This window comes from Panthera tigris, chromosome C2 (assembly GCF_018350195.1).
Source record: "Panthera tigris isolate Pti1 chromosome C2, P.tigris_Pti1_mat1.1, whole genome shotgun sequence".
Classification (NCBI taxonomy): Eukaryota; Metazoa; Chordata; class Mammalia; order Carnivora; family Felidae; genus Panthera; species Panthera tigris.
The window spans coordinates 114,101,581-114,120,702 of NC_056668.1; the positions used below are offsets into that span (position 1 = coordinate 114,101,581).

General features: G+C 35.4%; 1 protein-coding gene and 1 long non-coding RNA gene across 5 annotated transcripts in view; one reads left to right on the plus strand and one right to left on the minus strand.

Annotated features, from left to right (window-relative positions):
• HLTF (helicase like transcription factor) overlaps window positions 1–15,582 on the plus strand; it is a 98,464-nt gene extending 82,882 nt beyond the window's left edge. For 2 of the 4 annotated variants that reach the window (XM_042998532.1, XM_042998533.1), the window contains 7 exons: window positions 3,640–3,764; window positions 4,219–4,409; window positions 6,379–6,504; window positions 6,826–6,938; window positions 7,248–7,428; window positions 10,345–10,425; window positions 13,388–15,582. In XM_042998532.1, coding sequence (XP_042854466.1) covers window positions 3,640–3,764; window positions 4,219–4,409; window positions 6,379–6,504; window positions 6,826–6,938; window positions 7,248–7,428; window positions 10,345–10,425; window positions 13,388–13,540 — 970 coding nt within the window. In that variant the 3' untranslated portion in view covers window positions 13,541–15,582. The remainder of the gene's footprint in view (window positions 1–3,639; window positions 3,765–4,218; window positions 4,410–6,378; window positions 6,505–6,825; window positions 6,939–7,247; window positions 7,429–10,344; window positions 10,426–13,387) is intronic. The other 2 variants (XM_042998534.1, XM_042998535.1) reach the window with 1 other exon arrangement.
• Window positions 10,432–18,830, minus strand: LOC122241952. The gene is made up of 3 exons (XR_006222052.1): window positions 18,514–18,830; window positions 13,361–13,420; window positions 10,432–10,942 (listed from the first exon to the last, which is right to left on the minus strand). It is a non-coding gene; the product is annotated as an uncharacterized LOC122241952 (long non-coding RNA).
• Window positions 18,831–19,122: the final 292 nt, after the last annotated feature.

Sequence of the window (19,122 nt, forward strand, 5' to 3'; positions counted from 1 at the left end):
GTAATACATTTTGAGATACAACATAATAAAATAGACAAAAGTCTTTACCCTCAATGAGTTTATATTTTAATGGCAGGAAACGGACAATTAAAAAAAATTAATTTTATGGAAAAAAACTAAAGCAGAGAAAGGGGATAGGAAGTGTTGAAGCTAATAGGTTATTCAGTGAAGACCTTACTGAGGTGATATGTGGGAATAGGTCTAAAAGAGACTGGAATTGGGGACATTTCAGAGGGAACAGCAAGTATAAAGACCCTGAGTTGGGAGCATGTTTGGTGAGCTTAGAAAGCAACGGAGGCAAGTGTGGCTGGATGATATGAGCTAGATGGAATAGCAGTGATGTCAGAGAGAGATTGGAGTGGGGACTACATGGTGGTTTTGTAAGGCATTACTGCATATTTCAAGGACTTTGGCTCTTACTTTCTTTAGTTTAGAAAACTTTGAAGGGTTTTGAGCCAGGAGAGTGATATAATCTTACTTATATTTTAAAAGGATCACTGACTGCTGTGTTAAGATTTAGATTCTAGGAGTACGGGCATAGATAGGGAGAAGAGTGGCAGTAGTCAAAGTAAGAGATCATGGTGGTTTTCACTACAGTAGAGTGGTGATGAAGGGGGTGAAAAACGGTTGGATTCTGTCATAGTTTGAAGGCAGAGCCAACAGAACTTGCTGATGGGGAGGGAGACAGGAGTCAAAGATAACACTGAGCTTTTTCACATGAATGTGACTAGAAAGTTGAAATTACCATTTGCAGAAATAGGTCTGTGGGAGGAGCAGAGTTTTTTCAGGAAAGATCGGAAGTTCAGTTTTGGACCCATTGACTGATGCCTGTGAAACTTGTAAGTGGAGATGTCTCATATATAGGAAACTAGTGTTCATGGGAAAGTTCTTAATGTAAGTTTGAAAGTCACCTGTGTGTAGATGGTAATTAAAGCATGAGACTGGATGAGAAGAGATCTAACAAGGAAGACAGGAGTGGCTGGTGGAAGAGGAGTGGTGGAGGCTTCTACTCTTATCTGGGACTCAAAAGAGATCGGTTAAACTGAAATGCTGACTATTAGTGTAGTAAGTGACCATGCCAAGGAATAGACTAGTTGTAAAGGTTATTCTATTTGAAAATGTTGAGAAGAGTTAACTATTGAAACCGCAGAAAAGAAATAGATTGTTTTAAAAGTTTTCTTTTTCTTTTTTAAATGTTTGTTTATTTCTGAGAGAGAATGAGCAGGGGAGGGACAGAATCCAAAGCAGGCTCCAGGTTCTGAGCTGTCAGCACGTGGGGCTCGAACTCAAGAACTGCAAGATCATAACCTGAGCCAAAGTTGGATGCTTAACTGACTGAGCCACCCAGGCGCCCCTAAAAGTATTTTCTTACTATGTAATACATTTAGTAACATTTATTGAGCACTTACTAGATGTTATGCATTCAAGTGCTTATATGTTTTAATTCACAACAATCTTACCAAGTCAATACAATGATTACCCACATTTTCTAGATAAAGAGTCTGAGGCACAGTAACTTGTACTAGGTCACACAGCTAGTGAATGACAGCTGGTATTTAGATTCAGGCAGTTTGGTTCTAGAGCTTGTGAGTTTAACCTTTATATTATATTGCCTCTTCTTTGTACTGTTGACTATTTAGAATTATTTGTTGACATAATACTACTATTACTAATAGTAACAGCAGATAGATAGATGGATATATGACTTAACCATAGTCCAGACACTATTCTGAGTGTTTTCCATGTATTAACTTTTTTTAATACAACTGTCTTATAGTGTCATGGTAATAATACATACTTCATAAAGATGTGACAGCTGAAGACACAGGTTAAAAATCTACCCGGAGCACCTAGGTGGCTCAGTTAGTTAAGTGTCTAACTTCGCCTCAGCTTATGATCTCACAGTTTGTGAGTTAGATCCCTAAGTCAGGCTCTGTGCTGACAGCTCAGAGACTGGAGCCTCCTTTGGATTCTGTGTCTTTTTCTCTCCCTGCCTCTCCCCGACTCATGCTCTGTGTCTTTCTCTCTCAAAAATAAACATAAAAAAAAGAAAAACCTACCTAAAGTTTCACAGTTAAATTGGCAGAGCCAGGTTTTCAACTCAGTCTAGCTCTAGAGTCTGTGCTCCTAATCATTAAGCTGTACTTCTTCTATTGCCTTAATATACTTATAAATGTGATTGTATATAATTTTTGGATTACCCATTCTTCTTTCAGAAACCTGTCATTGTCCTGCTGAATTTTCTGTTGGATGTTTCTATTGAAAACCCTGATTTTATTTTAGGTTTTTCTTTAAAGTCCAGCACCAAGACCTCTCTCTCTTGATTTTTTTCTGGAACATGTGATACTGTTTAAATCTGTAGATTCTGGGCTTTTCCACCTCCTCCTTTTCCTGGAAAGTTTTCTTTAAATGTTGTTTTCTGTTCCATTTTTTTATCTTTGTATGTTTTAGATGTTTTTTTGTTTTCCATTGGTATCATTTTATTCTAATCCTTTATATCTTTCTGTTAAATTTTATTTTTTCTAAGTTTATTTTTGAGAGCGCGCATAAGTGAGGGAGGAGCAGAGAGAGGGGGAGACACAGAATGTGAAGCAGGCTCCAGGCTCTGAGCTGTCAGCACAGAGCCTGATACGGGGCTCGAACCCACGAGCTGGGAGATCATGACCTGAGTTGAAGTTGGACTCTTGACAGAGTCACCCAGGCGCCCCTGTTTAATTTTATTTTTTATCTTTCTGTTTCCCACATTCTTGTTTATGTTTATGTCAGTGGCTTGTCTCTTTTATGCTGATTTCAATGTGGCTTTCATTTCTCTGATGGTTCACTTTTCTCTTTCACACTTCTGAACTGTACCACCTCAGTTTTCATTTGTTTTGCCATGATAGTAAATCATGGCAGTATCCTTGTTCATAATTTTTATTTGCTCTGTGGCAACATTTTTTTGGTGAGTTTTCTTTCAGTGCCATTTGTTCCTCCCTTGCTCTTTGCTGGTTATTATATTTGAATGTCTCGAGTTCTTTCTGGACTATTTATAAGAAGTTAATATGAAGGGGGAGGGCCACAGCTATGTCACAGACTAGTAGGAAGTATCCCTATATAAATTATGACTCAGGGTTATATATGAGCCTTTTAGGTTTTATTTGTGCTTATACAACAGAGATCAGAAGCTGTAGATTCCTTGTAATATGGAATTTTATGCCCATAATCTTTTCTGTAAACACAGTAGGTCTGTTGTATTTCCTTATTTAGCTGGTCTTCTCTCTTTGGTATAAAACTTGTCCAGGGAAGTTCAGACCACAGCCATGTACCCTGTTCTGTTTTTGCATATGAAACATGTTGATTTTCCCCTAAGGGTTGTGCCATCTGTTTTGAAGAACTGTGCTCTGGCAGGTCTCTTTGAGATCTGCAGTCATCTCTCTCGGTATCTTCTATCCAACTTCTATTGTAACTGGCAGCCATTTCTCATATATCTTGCTTCATTGTTACAAGTCTCTTATTTCATTAAAGGTGGTTTGCTTTTCTGTTTTCCACTGTTTTGATTTCCAGAGAAGAAGGGAACAATGCCATTTTTATTCCACTGTTTTAGAATAGGGAATAATATTGTTTAAAGGCCTTCATAATATTTAACATTTTTATCTCTAGGTATTTTAATGAAGGGACTGTCCTTGCACACTATGCAGATGTCCTGGGTCTTTTGCTTAGATTGCGGCAGATTTGTTGTCATACTCATCTTCTTACGAATGCAGTGTCTTCCAGTGGTCCCTCAGGTAAGTAGATGTGATTGGTTTACACTATTATATTGGTTAGGGATATTTAAATCAGGATGAGAAATTTTTCATATTACCTGAATACAGTTTCTTATTCGTCAGATGAACATTGTTTTTAGAATAGGACTCAAGAATATACCCACAAATTCTTACCAATGAAATGGAGTAATAATGATGTCTTCCAGGATTTCCAGTGACAGATAACAGTGACAAATTGGATTTGCTTTTTATTCTGTGGTAGTATGTGCAGACTATAATGATGCTGTTGTGTAAGGTATATTATGTGGGTTAGCTACTATTCTAGCATCTGAATTTTTTTTTAATTTAAACCATGCTTTTTGCCTATGATAGAAAAAACCTAAATAAGGACTACCCAAGCAAAACTTTTCCCCATATAAGGAAGATTAACTTGTCTAGTCATATTACAAATCTTGCTGTGAAATTAATTTTTCAGCCTTTTCTCTAGGAAATGATACACCTGAAGAACTACGAAAGAAGTTAATAAGGAAGATGAAGTTAATTCTGAGCTCAGGTTCTGATGAAGAATGTGCAATTTGCTTGGATTCTTTAACGGTTCCTGTCATAACACATTGTGCACATGTCTTTTGTAAGCCCTGTATTTGCCAAGTCATTCAGAACGAGCAGGTTAGTTTATGCTAGGTACAGAGTCAGTGTTTGATGGAATGGTGCACTAGTGAGTCTTGAGTGTAATGAAAACCGAAGTCCAACAGATTGTAAAGAGTTGGATTTACTTAGACTTACTAGTGCACCTTTTATGGTTAATTATGTCAGTATTTTATAGGTAATCTGTTTCTTATAATTAAGTCCTTTTAAACATAAAAAGACACCACACATTTGGAGGCATGTTCACAATTAATATCCTAGTTCTACTGTTAAGATCATTGCTATCCAATAAATGGATCAGTAATGTGAGACACAAAGGTAATTTTAAACTTTCTAGTAGAAATAGGTGCAGTTAGTGACATTTTTGTTTATCCAGTATATCTAAAATTGAGATTTTTACATGATTTTTTTACTTTAAGTGTTCAGAGTGTGGTATTGTACAGTTACAGCACATCTCAGTTTGCCTTTGCTGCATTTCAGGGGCTTGCCACATGTGTTTATTGGCTATTGGATAAGGTAGGTCTAGATTCTTAGATATGGTAGAATTTTTGAGGTGGAATAATCCTTTAAGCAGTTCTTCAGCTGAGGTAGAGTTTTTTTTTTAAACATTTTTATTGGTATACTTGTAGGAAAAAATGCCTAAGTCATGATTGTGCAGTTGAGTGAATTATGAAGTAAACACATTCATTTAACTACTACTCTGGTCTCCCTGTGTCCCCTTCCAATCATTTACCTCCTCCCTCCTCCCCAAAGCTAACACCACTAAACTGACTTTTAACATTGTTTTAGTTTCACAATCTTTTTTATTATAATAGTATTTGGTATGTAGTTATTTTGGAGACTGTTTATTAGCTTGTGTTGGTACAAATGGACACAAAAAATGAGCCTGATAGGATTTAACAGGTCTTGACTAGCTTTGTAAGCCATCTAAAAAGGAAAAAAAAAATTTAAGTTTATTTATTTATTTTGAGAGAGAGAGAGAGAGAAGCAGGATGGGAGGGGCAGAGAGAGAGGGGGATAGAGGATCCAAAGCAGGCTCTGTGCTGACAGCAGAGAGCTTGATGCAGGGCTCAAACTCACAAACCATGAGATCATGACCTGAGCCAAAGTTGGACACTGAACCGACAGAGTCACCCAGGTGCCCCAGAAATTTTTTTTTTTTTCCTAAAGAACAGTTTCAACTAGTGTGCTGTAATGTAGTTAGGTTCAAGATACTATTATTTCTGGTTTCTTTACTTGTCTGCAAATAGTACACTTCACCCTGAACAAGGCAGGGGTTGGGGTGCTAACCCCCTGTGCAAAAAATCTGCCCTAAAACTTAACTACTAATAGCCTACTGTTGACTGGAAGCCTTACTGATAACATAAACAGTTGACACATATCTTTGTTATATATTATATGTGGTATTCTTACAGTAAAGAGAAAATACTAAAATCGTAAAATTCATTTATAGTACTGTACTGTATTTACTGAAAAAAAATCCTCATACCCATGTTCAAGGGTAAACTATATTATAATATTTGTTTCAAGCTCCTGTTGCTAGTCAAGATGACATACTTTTTGCTCCTTTTTTTACCCAGTCCCACTTGACACATTAGAACATTACATCTGCCTGGAGTTTAGCATGTACAGATTTATCTCAAGTGGATGAATCTAAAAAGTCTAATAAAATGCTAGCTATTAAGGTTTTAGAATTTACCATGCTTTTTAAAAATTGAGGTAAGTTGGGGCACCTGGGTGACTCAGTCGGTCAAACATCTGAGGTAAAACACCCTTGATTTTAGCTCAGGTCATGATCTCACGGTTCGTGAGTTTGAGCCCCATGTCTGGCTCTGTGCTGATGGTGCAGAGCCTGCTTGGGATTTTCTTTCTGCCCCACCATCGTGCGCTCACTTGCTCTCTCTCAAATAAACTTGATAAAAAATTGTAGGTAAGTTGATATTTGTTCCTCTGATAAGCTTCATTCATATCTTATTCTTTTCTTATATAGCCACATGCTAAATGTCCTTTATGCAGAAATGATATACATGGAGACAATTTATTAGAATGTCCTCCAGAAGAATTGGCATGTGACACTGAAAAAAAGTCTAATATGGAATGGACATCCAGTTCAAAGGTAAAATATACATGGGCAAATATTTGAGTATTTGTTTTATATTTATATAAGGATACCATTTATTAAAATAATTCTTTTCATCCTGTCATTTAAATATTATGCTCTGTTAGTGTTAACTTTTTAATTTTCTAGTGGTGCATTTGAGAGCAAAGAAGCTTCAGTTTATGAGTGCATTTTTTCAGTGTTTTTAAAAACATTGTCTTTTACTTTTGCATTTTTAGGGAAATAATGGGGCAGGGCCTTTCTTTTCCTAATAAAAAAATTATACGTATTTTGCCTATTCAAAATGGAATCCAACAGGTGTTCTAATTTTTTTTGCAGATTAATGCACTAATGCATGCATTGATTGACTTAAGAAAGAAGAACCCCAACATAAAAAGTTTAGTTGTTTCTCAGTTTACAACATTCCTGTCTTTAATAGAAACACCACTCAGGTAAATTCAGTATTGTTTCTCACTTTGAGTAAAAGGATTTTATGTAAGTGTTTTGATAGGGATAGCAAAAAATAATTGTCTTACCAGTTACAGTCATTTCATCTATGTAAAATGATAGAGTCACAATATTTCCTGGGAGCATAGGATTTTAAAGATAAGTCCTGAATTTATCAGAAAAAATACTGACTGGTGGTTAGTAAATATTTGTCAGAATAAATGAGTGGAAGAATTGGTTGAATGAAATTTGTAATTAACATGTTTTTAAAATAGTATAGAAGGTGTTACTTGTCTCTTTTGTCCTTCCATTAGAGCCTCTGGATTTGTGTTTACTCGTTTGGATGGTTCTATGGCACAGAAGAAAAGAGTTGAATCAATTCAGTGTTTTCAAAACACTGAAGCAGGATCTCCAACTATAATGCTTCTATCTTTGAAAGCAGGTGGAGTTGGTTTAAATCTTTCTGCAGCTTCTCGCGTGTTTTTAATGGATCCAGTAAGTAGTTCTGTAGATTTTAAACTTTTTTAAAAAATGAACTGTTTGGTAAATACCTTTATAGTTATAATTGATTGTGAAAACTCTGAGGCAAACTTTAGAAATAGATGATAACCTAGTAAATGTGTATTGAGGGCTTTTTCTTAAGCACTTTACATATATCAAATGAAATTGTCACAATATCCCTATGAGGTCAATGTATTACTGTCCTTACTTTACAGGTGAGGAAACTGAAGCACAGAGAAGTAAAATAACTTGCCCATCAAAGTCCATGTTTTTAATTTGTGTGCTGCAGTTTTCTACTTCTATATATATGCAATTAGTTTCTGTTATCTGTCATGCTTTTAATGTAGTGGTTTCATCCATTTGGCCAACAAATAATGCAGTCCTATGTTGTGTCAAGGAGTCTTACAGGCACTAGGAATCTGGCTATAAACAAGGTAGACAAAGTAGCTACCATCATGGTGCTAATAGTCTCAATTTTTAATGTGCAAAGAATTAGGTAAAATGTAATTTCTGACCTCTATCCTCAGAGATTTAGGAGTTCTTAGATGTGACCCAGGAAGCTGTTTTAATACAGACCATATGTGATTCAGGTGCAGGTGTCCAGCATCACAATTTTAGAAACTAATACCATTCATGGAATATTTTGGATAAATTCTAGCGTCTAATAGGGTGCAGTCACTTGTGGTTGGTATAATATAGGTTTAGCTGTAGAGTGGGAGCTAAAATTCAGACTGAATTTTACTCACTAAACTGACCTAGGAGGAACATCCACAGAGGAGCAGCACCTTGTTCTAATTGCTCAAATAGGCTGTTTGAGCTGCAGGCATTCTGGACTAATTTAGTTTCTAATTTGTACTGGGTTACTGTTTGGGCTAGAGGCAACCGTATTTGCTATTTCTGTGATTCATAGATTTGAGATTTGTGGTTTTAGAGCTTGTTGCCTGAAACTCAGAAAATTTCATAACCAAGTTTACTGAGCTACAAATTTGAGTTCTTCTGGTTAGGCCATCTAGTTTATGTATGAACGCACCTCTTACCAAGACTTTTTCCTCACCTGAGGGTAATAACACCCACCCAGTTCAATACTAGCCAGAGCCATATTTTGGCATTCACAGACATTAATGTCATGGATGGCAGTGGTCTGTTGTGTTTTCTTGCCTTAGTTTGTGGATGAAGTCTTAAATCTTTGCTAGAGTCTTAACTAACCTGATGATATTCTTAAAAGATGATTTTTGGACAGATTCCCAAATTATTTTTTTCTTCGGTTATAATAATATCTGATAAGGAAAAGATGGATACCAAATATAGTTTTATAAAACCGATGATCAAAAACTATATTCTTTTATCAGTTTACAAAAACTTCTGGAATGTTTTAGTAATTCATAGATTGATTTTCATTGAACATTTTAAATGTTTCTAACTTTGAAATGGAAGCCACGTTCCAGGAAAATAACTCATGAAAATCTTTGACCTTTTCATGGAATATTGCATAAGGGCTAAGGTGTATTTTAAATGTTTGATTATGAACTTTTGATAAAGCTAATTACCTTCCTTCATCAGTACATGTGAGAATGAAAACTGTCAGTTTTAGATCATGAGATAAATTTAGATTCCTGGTAGTCATACTATACGTATATTGTCAGCTCATTAGAAGGCTCCCAGATAAAATACAACAGAAAGAACATTTTACCTGGGCTCTTGGTATAACGGTTTCTAAGCGTGTCCAATTGTGAAATACAAGATATGTACAAAATATGATTATCAGTTTTAGAAAACCATAAGCTAAATATTTCCTTAAAATCTGATTTCTGTACAAAAACCACCCAAAACTCAGATTACAACAGTAGTAAAATCTCCTTTTCCCTAGAGCTCAAAGGAACTTTAAATAGAAGAAAGTAACAGCCTGAGTATGAATCCTACTATAAACTTACTTACATGTGCATTTATGATTTTGTTTCATTTTCAGATAGTACTTTGCTGTGTAAATGTTACTTTTCCCTCAACAACCCATTTTCAGCTTCAAGAATCATCCCATAGTTTAAAATTTAATGATCCCTACACTGATAGTTCATGATAGTATTTCCAAACCATTTGACTCCTGTATTTCTAGACTGAAGAACTCTATATGTTTCTGCTTATTCTTTTCTTCGCTTGTTTTAGTCTTCACTTTAAGACAGTCCCCAAACAGGTGCCTGGGTGGCTCGGTTGAACATCCAACTCTTGATTTCAGCTCAGGTCATGATCCCAGGGTTGTGGGATGGAGACCCCGCCCCCAGCATGAAGCCTACTTAAGATTCTCTGATTCCCTCTCTCCCTCTCCCTCTGCCCCTCTCCACAGCTCTCTCTTTAAAAAAAAAAAAAAAAAAAAAAAGTCTCCATGAGAATGCCTTTGTTTAATGTTACTTTTAGTTCAATTTTGAAGTCACATTCAAATATAGATACAAAAAATTACATCAACAGAGCCGTTAGTTTTAGGACTTTTAACAAATGGAAGTAAAAAAAAGCCAGCAAAAAAACTTTTTTTCATAAATGGACCCAATTATGTATCTTTTCTGATGTAAATTAAGCCATTTAAGAGGATGTGTAACCTTTTATTCCTTTGTTAAACATACATCAACTTCAAAATGAAAAAGAAAAGATACTATTCGATGACTTAATCACTAATGCTGGGTGCTTTCTATGCATCAGGCACTGTTATTGGATACTAGAAGCAGTGGAGTGAAATGATGGAGAGTAGCTGCTGGTCATAGTAGCAGAGCTGGTGGGGTTCCCAGAGCATTTATGTCAGTATCTAATTCAGTCAGAGAAATTTGAGTCAGTAATAGATGAATGAGTAATACTGAAATGAAAGGATATGTGCAGAAAACTCACACCTCAGGGTGGTAATAAAGCCGTTCATATTCTTGTTAGGCCTGGAATCCAGCTGCTGAAGATCAGTGCTTTGACAGATGCCATAGACTTGGCCAGAAGCAAGAAGTTATCATCACAAAAGTGAGTTTTTAAGCCATGTGTTTTAAAATTAAGTTGATTTGGTTTTTAAAATTACACAAAAAAATGTATGAATATATTATAAGATTGCAGAATTATGCAGAACAAAATATGAAGATCACCTTTAATCTCCTCTAGAGGAAACCACCATCAGTAGTTTAACATGTTATTCAAAGTCCCTTTCTCTACTTTACATAGATTCATTTGTATGTATACACCTCTCCTTTAAAAAATTTCTTTTAAGGTAAATGGGATCATACTTTTATTTTTCTCCCTTAGCAGTATATATTGGGAACTACCATATAAGTACATATAGAGCCTATTCTTTTTTTTTCCAATACTAGTAAAGTATACATAAAAATAGCTGAAGTAAATACTGTGAAGTGTCCAGTTCAGTGGCAGTACTTACTTCCATACTGTCGTGCAGTTATCACCATCATCCATCTCCAGAACTTTTTCATCGCAACTTGAAACTCAGCCCTCAGCAAACAACCTTCTGCTTTCTGTGTATTTGATGACCCTACAAAGCCATTTTCTTTTAACATCTGCATATAGATACATCATAATTTCTTTAACTAGTCTAATGTTTTGCTAATAAAAACAGTGCCAGGGGCGCCTGGGTGGCTCAGTCAGTTAAGCGTCCGATTTCAACTCAAGTCACGATCTCGCGGTCTGTGAGTTCGAGCCCCGCGTCGGGCTCTGGGCTGATGGCTCAGAGCCTGGAGCCTGCTTCTGATTCTGTGTCTCCCTCTCTCTCTGCCCCTCCCCCGTTCATGCTCTGTCTCTCTCTGTCTCAAAAATAAATAAACGTTAAAAAAAAAAAATTAAAAAAAAAAACAGTGCCATAATTGACATTATATTACATAAAAGTACTTCTTCAGGATAGGTTAAGGAAACTAGAATTCTGGATTTAGAACTCTTACAGCTTTCAAGTTGTTTTCAAAATAGGCTTAATGATATATAAGCATGATATAAATTTTTCCTTACGTGATGGTCAAAAAGGTACCCTTTAAGGGCACCTACGTGGCCCAGTTGGTTAAGCATCTGACTTCACCTCAGGTCGTGATCTCATGGTTCATGAATTCGAGTCCCACGTCGGAGCTCTGTGCTGACAGCTCAGAGCCTGGAGCCTGTTTCAGATTCTGTGTCTCCCTATCTCTGTCTGTCCCTCTCCCAAGAGCTCATGCTTTCTCTCACAAAATGAATAAACATTAAAAAAATTTTTTTAAAAGTCCCCTTTCAATTTACGTATACCTAAGACTTTGAGTATATTTATATTTCGCTTATCTGTTAATATTTTTTTCTATGAATTGGTTGGTGTTTGCCCAGTTTTCATGAAGTAAAAATATAGTCTTATAAAATAAAGGACTCTTTTATACAGTCTGATTTAAAATTTGGTAGGTATATTGCAGACGGTTTGTTATCAAGCTTTTCCTTTGAACTGGTTGTGTTTTTAATGATTTTAAAACAGGTCAGCTTTTTAAAAATACCTTATGGATTTTAAGATCTTAGAATTTATCTTCGAATTTAAAAACAAATCCCTCCCATATTCTTTTAAAATGTTTTATCTTTTAGGAGTCATGATATGCTTCTTTTTTCAAATGAAGAGCCGTGTGCTCCATCTTTTTTTTTTTTTTTTTTCTAAAGTATATCCTTTTTTTCTCCTTATTTGAAGTGTCACTTTTATCATAAACAAGTTCATATATATTAACGTGAGTCTCTTTCTGGACTTTTGCTCCTGTGTTCCGGTTTCACTAATTTCTTTTCCTAAGCCCAGGACAATATCACTTTAATAATTATTATGGTTTTTTAAAGTATGCTTTGATAACTAGCAGGACAAAGTGTTCTCATTAACCCTTTTTTTTCAAGATTGGTTAATATGATTATTTACTCTTGAACTGTGGATTTATAAGTTACCAGATCCCATTTAAGAAATCTTTTTTGGGGTTTATTGAATTTATGATCAATTTGAGAATGGTCTCCTTTATAAATAAGGAGTGTTCCCATACAAGAATTTAGTATGTCTCTCTACTTAGGTCTTTTCACATTGTATAGTTCATCTTGTTTAATTATTACAGTTACTGGGATCTCTACACAATGTTGAATAGTAGTAGTGATAGTAATCATTCTTGACCTGTTCCTTTTATTGTTTTAAGTGTACTGTACTTGGTAAAGTTCTAGTGGGATACATTTAAGATTGAGGACATTTATTTGTAGGTTAATGAGGATATTTTTTAATCAAGGTTTTTATCAGAAATGTTTAATTTTTTTATTTTTGAGAGAGAGCATGAGTGGGAGAAAGGCAGAGAGAGAGGGACACACAGAATCTGAAGCAAGCTCCAGGCTCTGAGCTCTACACAGAGCCCAACGTGGGGCTTGAACTCATGGAAACCATGAGATCATGACATGAGTCAAAACTGGACACTTAACCTGACTGAGCCACCCAGGGCACCCCTATCAGAAATTCTTCTTAGGCATCTTTTTTCTCTTTAACTTTTTCAGATTGTAGGTTAAACCAGGTAAAGGCTTATTCCATTTCTTGGAAAATCTCATTTGGCTATTTAAATATAATGCTAAATTTATATTGCTAATTCCAGTTACAGAGTTGCCTATAAAGTTTGCTGGTTTTGGTGCTGTTGTAAAGATGTAACTTTATGGCCTTAGAGCCATATTCTTTATACAAGAAAGCCATACTGAGTGATGAGGGAAAGCAGTGTTCAGCTGTAGTTACTATGTCATGTTCTGAATATACTCACTGCATATTGAGGAAAAAAAGAGCTAAATAGTTTATAATAGATTATTGAGCAATTTTAAAAGCTTTGTAATACAGTAGAAAAGCAGATTTCCTTATAGTGGACCAAGATTTTATCATGTCTTAATTTTTTTTTTTTTTTTTTTACATTGAAGATTTTAAATATTGTAACCTAAAAGTACTTACCATTTTTTTTTTTTTTTCTTTTTAAAGTTCATTGTGAAGGATTCTGTTGAAGAAAATATGCTGAAAATACAAAACACAAAGAGAGAACTTGCTGCTGGAGCCTTTGGAACTAAAAAAACAAATGCTAATGAAATGAAACAAGCTAAAATTAATGAGATCAGAACTTTAATTGATTTATAATTTGTGGGATTTTGGTAAGGTCAGTTTGATTAGATATATACAGAAATTTTGGAAATGAGAAAATACAGAGTTTTAGAAATGAGATCTAGAGAGTATGTCTTCTAAAAGGAGCATATCGTTTTATATTAGTAAAGTATGATCTCTTCTATATATGAACCTATTTTTAATGATATTTCAAATAGCAATAAGTTCTGTTACATACTGTGGCCTCAATTTTTTGAGAAAAAAAGTTACTTTTTCAATTTTTCATAGTATCTTTGCTGAGTATTTTCATAGATCTTTCAAGTACTCAGCTTTTTCATATTTCAAATAAGGTCAAACCTTTTATACTTTTGACTGAATAAAGAGTTATTTTCTGTGTTGGACATACTTCGTTAATCACTAGAGCTTCCCATTTGTGATGCTATATAGATTCACAGTCCCTGTAAACGATTAGTATATATAGACTATATACAAGAGATTTTATTACTTTGAAAAACCGTATTTACATTCCAGAATCAAACCTTAAATGAGAGACCCAATTCCAGGTTAGCAAGTTACTTACAGTTTTTTTTTTTGACAGTTTGAGATACAATTCACATTGGTGACTTGCAGTTTTATGTTTATGAAAATATTAGGGACTGTGTTAGAACACTTTTTCTCCATTTTAGTCCAGTTAGTACTATTGTTGTTTAAATGTAATTTGATGTGTTAGTGTGTAAATACAGTCTGTGGGGGTGAGAAGTAACCAATTCTACCCAGTTTGATTTGAATATTTAAATTATGGCATTGCTGAATAGATATTTCTATATGTATAATTTTTATTTATGTAGCTTTTTTTAAAAAAATAACTTTATAAATTTTTATAATTCAGAAGACTACTATATGTGAGAGGCGTGATATCTGGATGGAAGTTGGGCTGGATGACCTCCAAAATCGTTTCAACTCTTAAAGACATCTTAATCCTGAATGGAAAAATTTCTTTGTTACTGTGTTTAGAATCAGACTTTGATTTTGGAACTTCAGTAATTCATCCTTACATTTATCTATAAAATTAGTCCTCTTTTTCTTCCTTTTTGTTAATAAGCAGACTCACAGTAGTTGCCATGGCATTCTAGAGGACTCTGAGTCACATTTAAAACAAGCTCTACATTTGGCAATCACATTAGGTAGTCAGTAGTGTTTTTCCTTAAAAGAAACTTTGTTCCAGAGACAGATTAATTACTGTAACAGAAGCTTCTGTTTGACGATACAGACTTAAGAACACCATATAGTTTATAGTGTTAAGAAATGACTTAAAGAGGATCTTGGAGGCAGTGTTGTGTTCCAGGGCATACATCTAGATATGTGCTAAACCCATCAACAGCTAAATTCTCCCCTCCCTGTGTTGTCTCTTGCTCCAAGGGCAGCAAGAATCTTTCCAGTCTCTTTTCTCTTTGGCATCAGGTAAGGCAGAGGGCTGGTTAAAAGATCAACAGACTTTTCTGCACAGATAAGAGTGGAATAATAACTTCGGGTTAGTCCCCTGGCATTAGGAGCAATGGGGAATTTCTGTACCTTGTAGAACTAGCATTACACAAAATCAGGTTGATCAGAATCTGATGAAATACAGTATGTGGATTTCTAAGTGCCAACACACTTGTGAGATTTAAGGACAAAAAGTTTTCAACAAAAAAGACATAATCTACTCTTCTTGCTTTATAAAGGCAGAGCCTTGCAAACATAAAAGTGAAGATTTTGCTTGCTTCTTTACCCATTTATAGACTTGTTTTAAAACTCATAATGATAAATTTGGCAAGTCATTTAAAAAATATCTTTTTTGTGAAGTCCTATTAAGTGGTGTTAAAAAATTTAATTCTGCCTAAGAAAATCTATAAACTACCGGAATGAAAAGTTCATATTATGCAATGCTGTTTCATCATTATGTAGAATAATAGCTTTAGAAATATCTTGAACACACTGTATTCCCACTTGTGGTTCAAACTGAATTTTGTGGTTCAAACTGGATTTTGTTTTGAATTTGAAATCAATAAAAGTTTTAAAAATTGGCTTCCATGCCATAATTTTGGTGACTTTTTCTCTGAAGAAAATTTATCTCATGCTGTGAAGATACCTATATTACACAATTGTGTTTTTTACTGACAGTACATAAAAAGTACTATGAATAACAAGAGTTTCCCCATTCTTCCCACCTTTTTTATTTTGGTCAATTAGGTTCCATTTCTTGTTTAGAAATCAGAGTGTATATGTGTTTAAAGTTTGTTAAATGTCTTGATCTTCTAAAACATCGGTTCCGAGTCTTTTTATTTTCTCATCTGCCAGAAAAGAGGGATGGTAATACCTATGTATAGTGGTATCAGTAGCATAGCACTCTGAATTGTAGGTTTTGCCTAATCTAGGATTGAAATAGTAATATCAAGAAAATGTTTATTACTAGTGAGTACCAATGAAATTATCTTCAAGCAGTATATTCTGTTGGGAGAAGTCAAAGGCTTTGTATTTTTTACATTCTTTATGGTACTTGCCGAAAGTTCTGTTCATTAGGATTTGGAAGATGCATTAAAAATATGAGGATGGCGTGCCTGGGTAGCTTGTGCTCGGTTAAGCGTCTGACTTCAGCTCAGGTCATGATCTCGCGGTTCATGGGTTCAAGCCCTGCATCGGTTTTGTGCTGACAGCTCAGAGCCTGGAGCCTGCTTCACATTCTGTGTCTCCCTCTCTCTGTCCCTTCCCTGCTCACACACACTCTCTCTCAAAAAATAAACATTTAAAAAAATATACGAGGACAAATTTTATGTTTGGTTTAATGAGAACTCAAATGTTCAGTCTTAAGTTTTTAGCTATATTAACTTTAAAATATTTGCAAAAGGCATAATACAGTTTTCCCTCATTCATTAATAAGTGTGTAGTAACCTTCCTTACAAGTTCTACATTCTGGAATGTGGAACCTTATTTGTGCAGTACTTGTGAATAAGAAGAGCCAAAAATACTGGTAGCTGTGAATAATGACTGAGACGCTTCCCTGCAGTAATGCCTACTTCAAAGGGGAAACTTGATTAGAAACCTTGTAAGCAGGCAGGTTATCGCCCCATATTAATATATTCATACTTCTTATAAGGGAGAGTAGTCTTTTATATGAAGCCATAATAACTTATTCCATTTTAAAGGATAAATGACTTATTCTCAGTTTTTGATTAAAATGAGGTATTTTTTTAATGTTTATTTGAGAGACCGAGCACGAGTGGGGTAAGGGCAGAGAGAGGGAGACAGAATCTGAGGCAGGTTCCAGGCTCTGAGCTGTCAGCACAGAGCCCGACGCAGGGCTCGAACTCGGGAACCCTGAGATCATGACCTAAGTGGAAGTCGGATGCTTAACCAACTGAACCACCCAGGTGCCCCTAAAAAATGAGAGGTTTCCAGTTCCTTATTCAACCTTCCTGATCAAGAGTCTCCTGACAAATTTAAACCCATTTCTACTTTTAATATAAAAATTGATTTCTATAGGAAAGGAATACAAGTTTAATAATGTTTGTATTTCAATATATATGGCATAGGCCACCCTCATTAACCTGAACCAAGTGTCCAAAAGTTTGTATTAACTAAGGTTACATTGGGACTTCATTTAGAAGGCCATCAAATGTCAAAATGATTGCTTAGATTGATGGCTAAAAAAGAAAAAATTCTAGGACAGGTCTTTGCAGGTTGAAACTCAATTCTAAGAGGCTATTTAATGGGACCAGAAAGGATATTAAGAGTCATCAAAGAGTATATGTATTGTTAAGTATGTGCTGCACTTACTGAAGAGAGATGAATATTTCAAGAAGGTTTTCACAGTAAGTTTGCTGCCTTTTCAACATTCTAGTTAATTAAAAATAAAGGCAGATAAAATTAACCAGGATAAAGCTTCCTGAATGCTTAATTTATCCTTTTTATTAGGCGAGGGAAGGGCTATTCCCTAGTGGTACATTGTAGCATTTTAAAGAAATCTTGCCCTGGTATCATTATGTTGATAAAGAAAAGGTAAATTAAGTATTTCATGAGAAACATTCTAGTGAAGGAGATGGAGACCTAATAGGCCGCTTGCACATACAGGTGAAGTAAGGAGCTAAACATTTAATTTTTTTATTTTAAAAAGTATTAGCAGAAGAGAGGGACGGGGGGGGGGGGGGGGGGGGGGGGGGCGGGGTGGGGGGAGAGAGCGAATCTCAAGCAGTCTCCACACTTGGCACAGATCCCACCTGGATCATGACCTGAGCTGAGATCAAGAGTTAGACTCTCAAGCTACTGAGCCACCCAGGGGCCCCAAGATAACCATTCATTTTGTATATGCATTATAGACCTCGAGCAAGCATGGAGCTAATCTCCAAAGGCATGAATCTGACCTTTGTGTAGGCAAATTTGTCTTACGGCCTAAAGCTGTTCTACCACTGTTCACAAGTTTTTTTTTTTAAAGGATATATTGATCCTCTACAAATGTTCTTATAATCCGAGTTATTTTTGCCATTTTACACATCTTACTAGGTGACCTTTGGTATTTTAGGATCCCTGGAAAAGATTTCACAGTGTAATTGTGCAACTTTGCATGGAAAAGTTAGTACTTTACCTTCATTAAGGCATATCCTTGGAAGATAAAGGAAAGAAATCTGTCTAGCCTAGTTCAGGGACTTCTCCTAGCCTCTTGACACTTTTATGCACATGTTATGCTATTTTCTATAGTATGCTTATCCTTTCAGATTCCAAGTTAATTAGCCTTCAATATATACTTATTTAAAATAAGTTATGTAAAGCCTTTTTAGAGTTTTAGCTCTTATGCAATGTAAAACAGGAAACAAAATATTAAGGCAAAAAACATGGAGTCATAGGTTTGATTTCCCCCACACACACCAAATTTGAGGCTTTCATATCTTTTCTCAATGGTAAAAAGAAAAGGCTTTGAATCTTGTAGTTCTTTTGCTACAGATAAGTTCCAAAATACACTTAACTATCTGGATTACCTATTGCATGGCCACAATAAAGCAGTATTCGTTGTCTGAAGACTGGGTTTCTGTTCATCTCAACCAGGGAGGGATCCAGGAGCCAGAAAGGCCTTGACCACCTAAAATAATAGGCTTCAGTAAATCCATATACAGTTGACCTTTGAACCAACTATATATGGTGCTGACCCCATGTGCTGTTGAAAATCTACATATAACTTGATTCTCCAAAAACTTAGCCTACTAATAAATAGCCTACTCTTAGCCAGAAGCCTTACTGATAACACTCAACACATACTTAAAAAAAAAAAAAAATACAGTATAAAAAGTATATATAAAGTTTGTGCGGGGGGGCAGGGGAAGAGCAGAGAGAATCCTAAGCAGATTCTGCACTGTCAGCATGGAGCCCAATGTGGGGCTTAAACCCACAAACCATGAGATTATGATGTGAGCCAAAATCAAGAGTCAGGTACTTAACTGAGCCAGCCAGGCACCCCTATTACATACTGTATTCTTAAAATGAAGCTGGAGAAAATTATTAAAATCATAAAGAAAATACAGGACACTGCGTCCAAAAAAAAAATCCATGTATGAGTGTACCCTCACAGTTCAACCTGTGTTGTTCAAGGG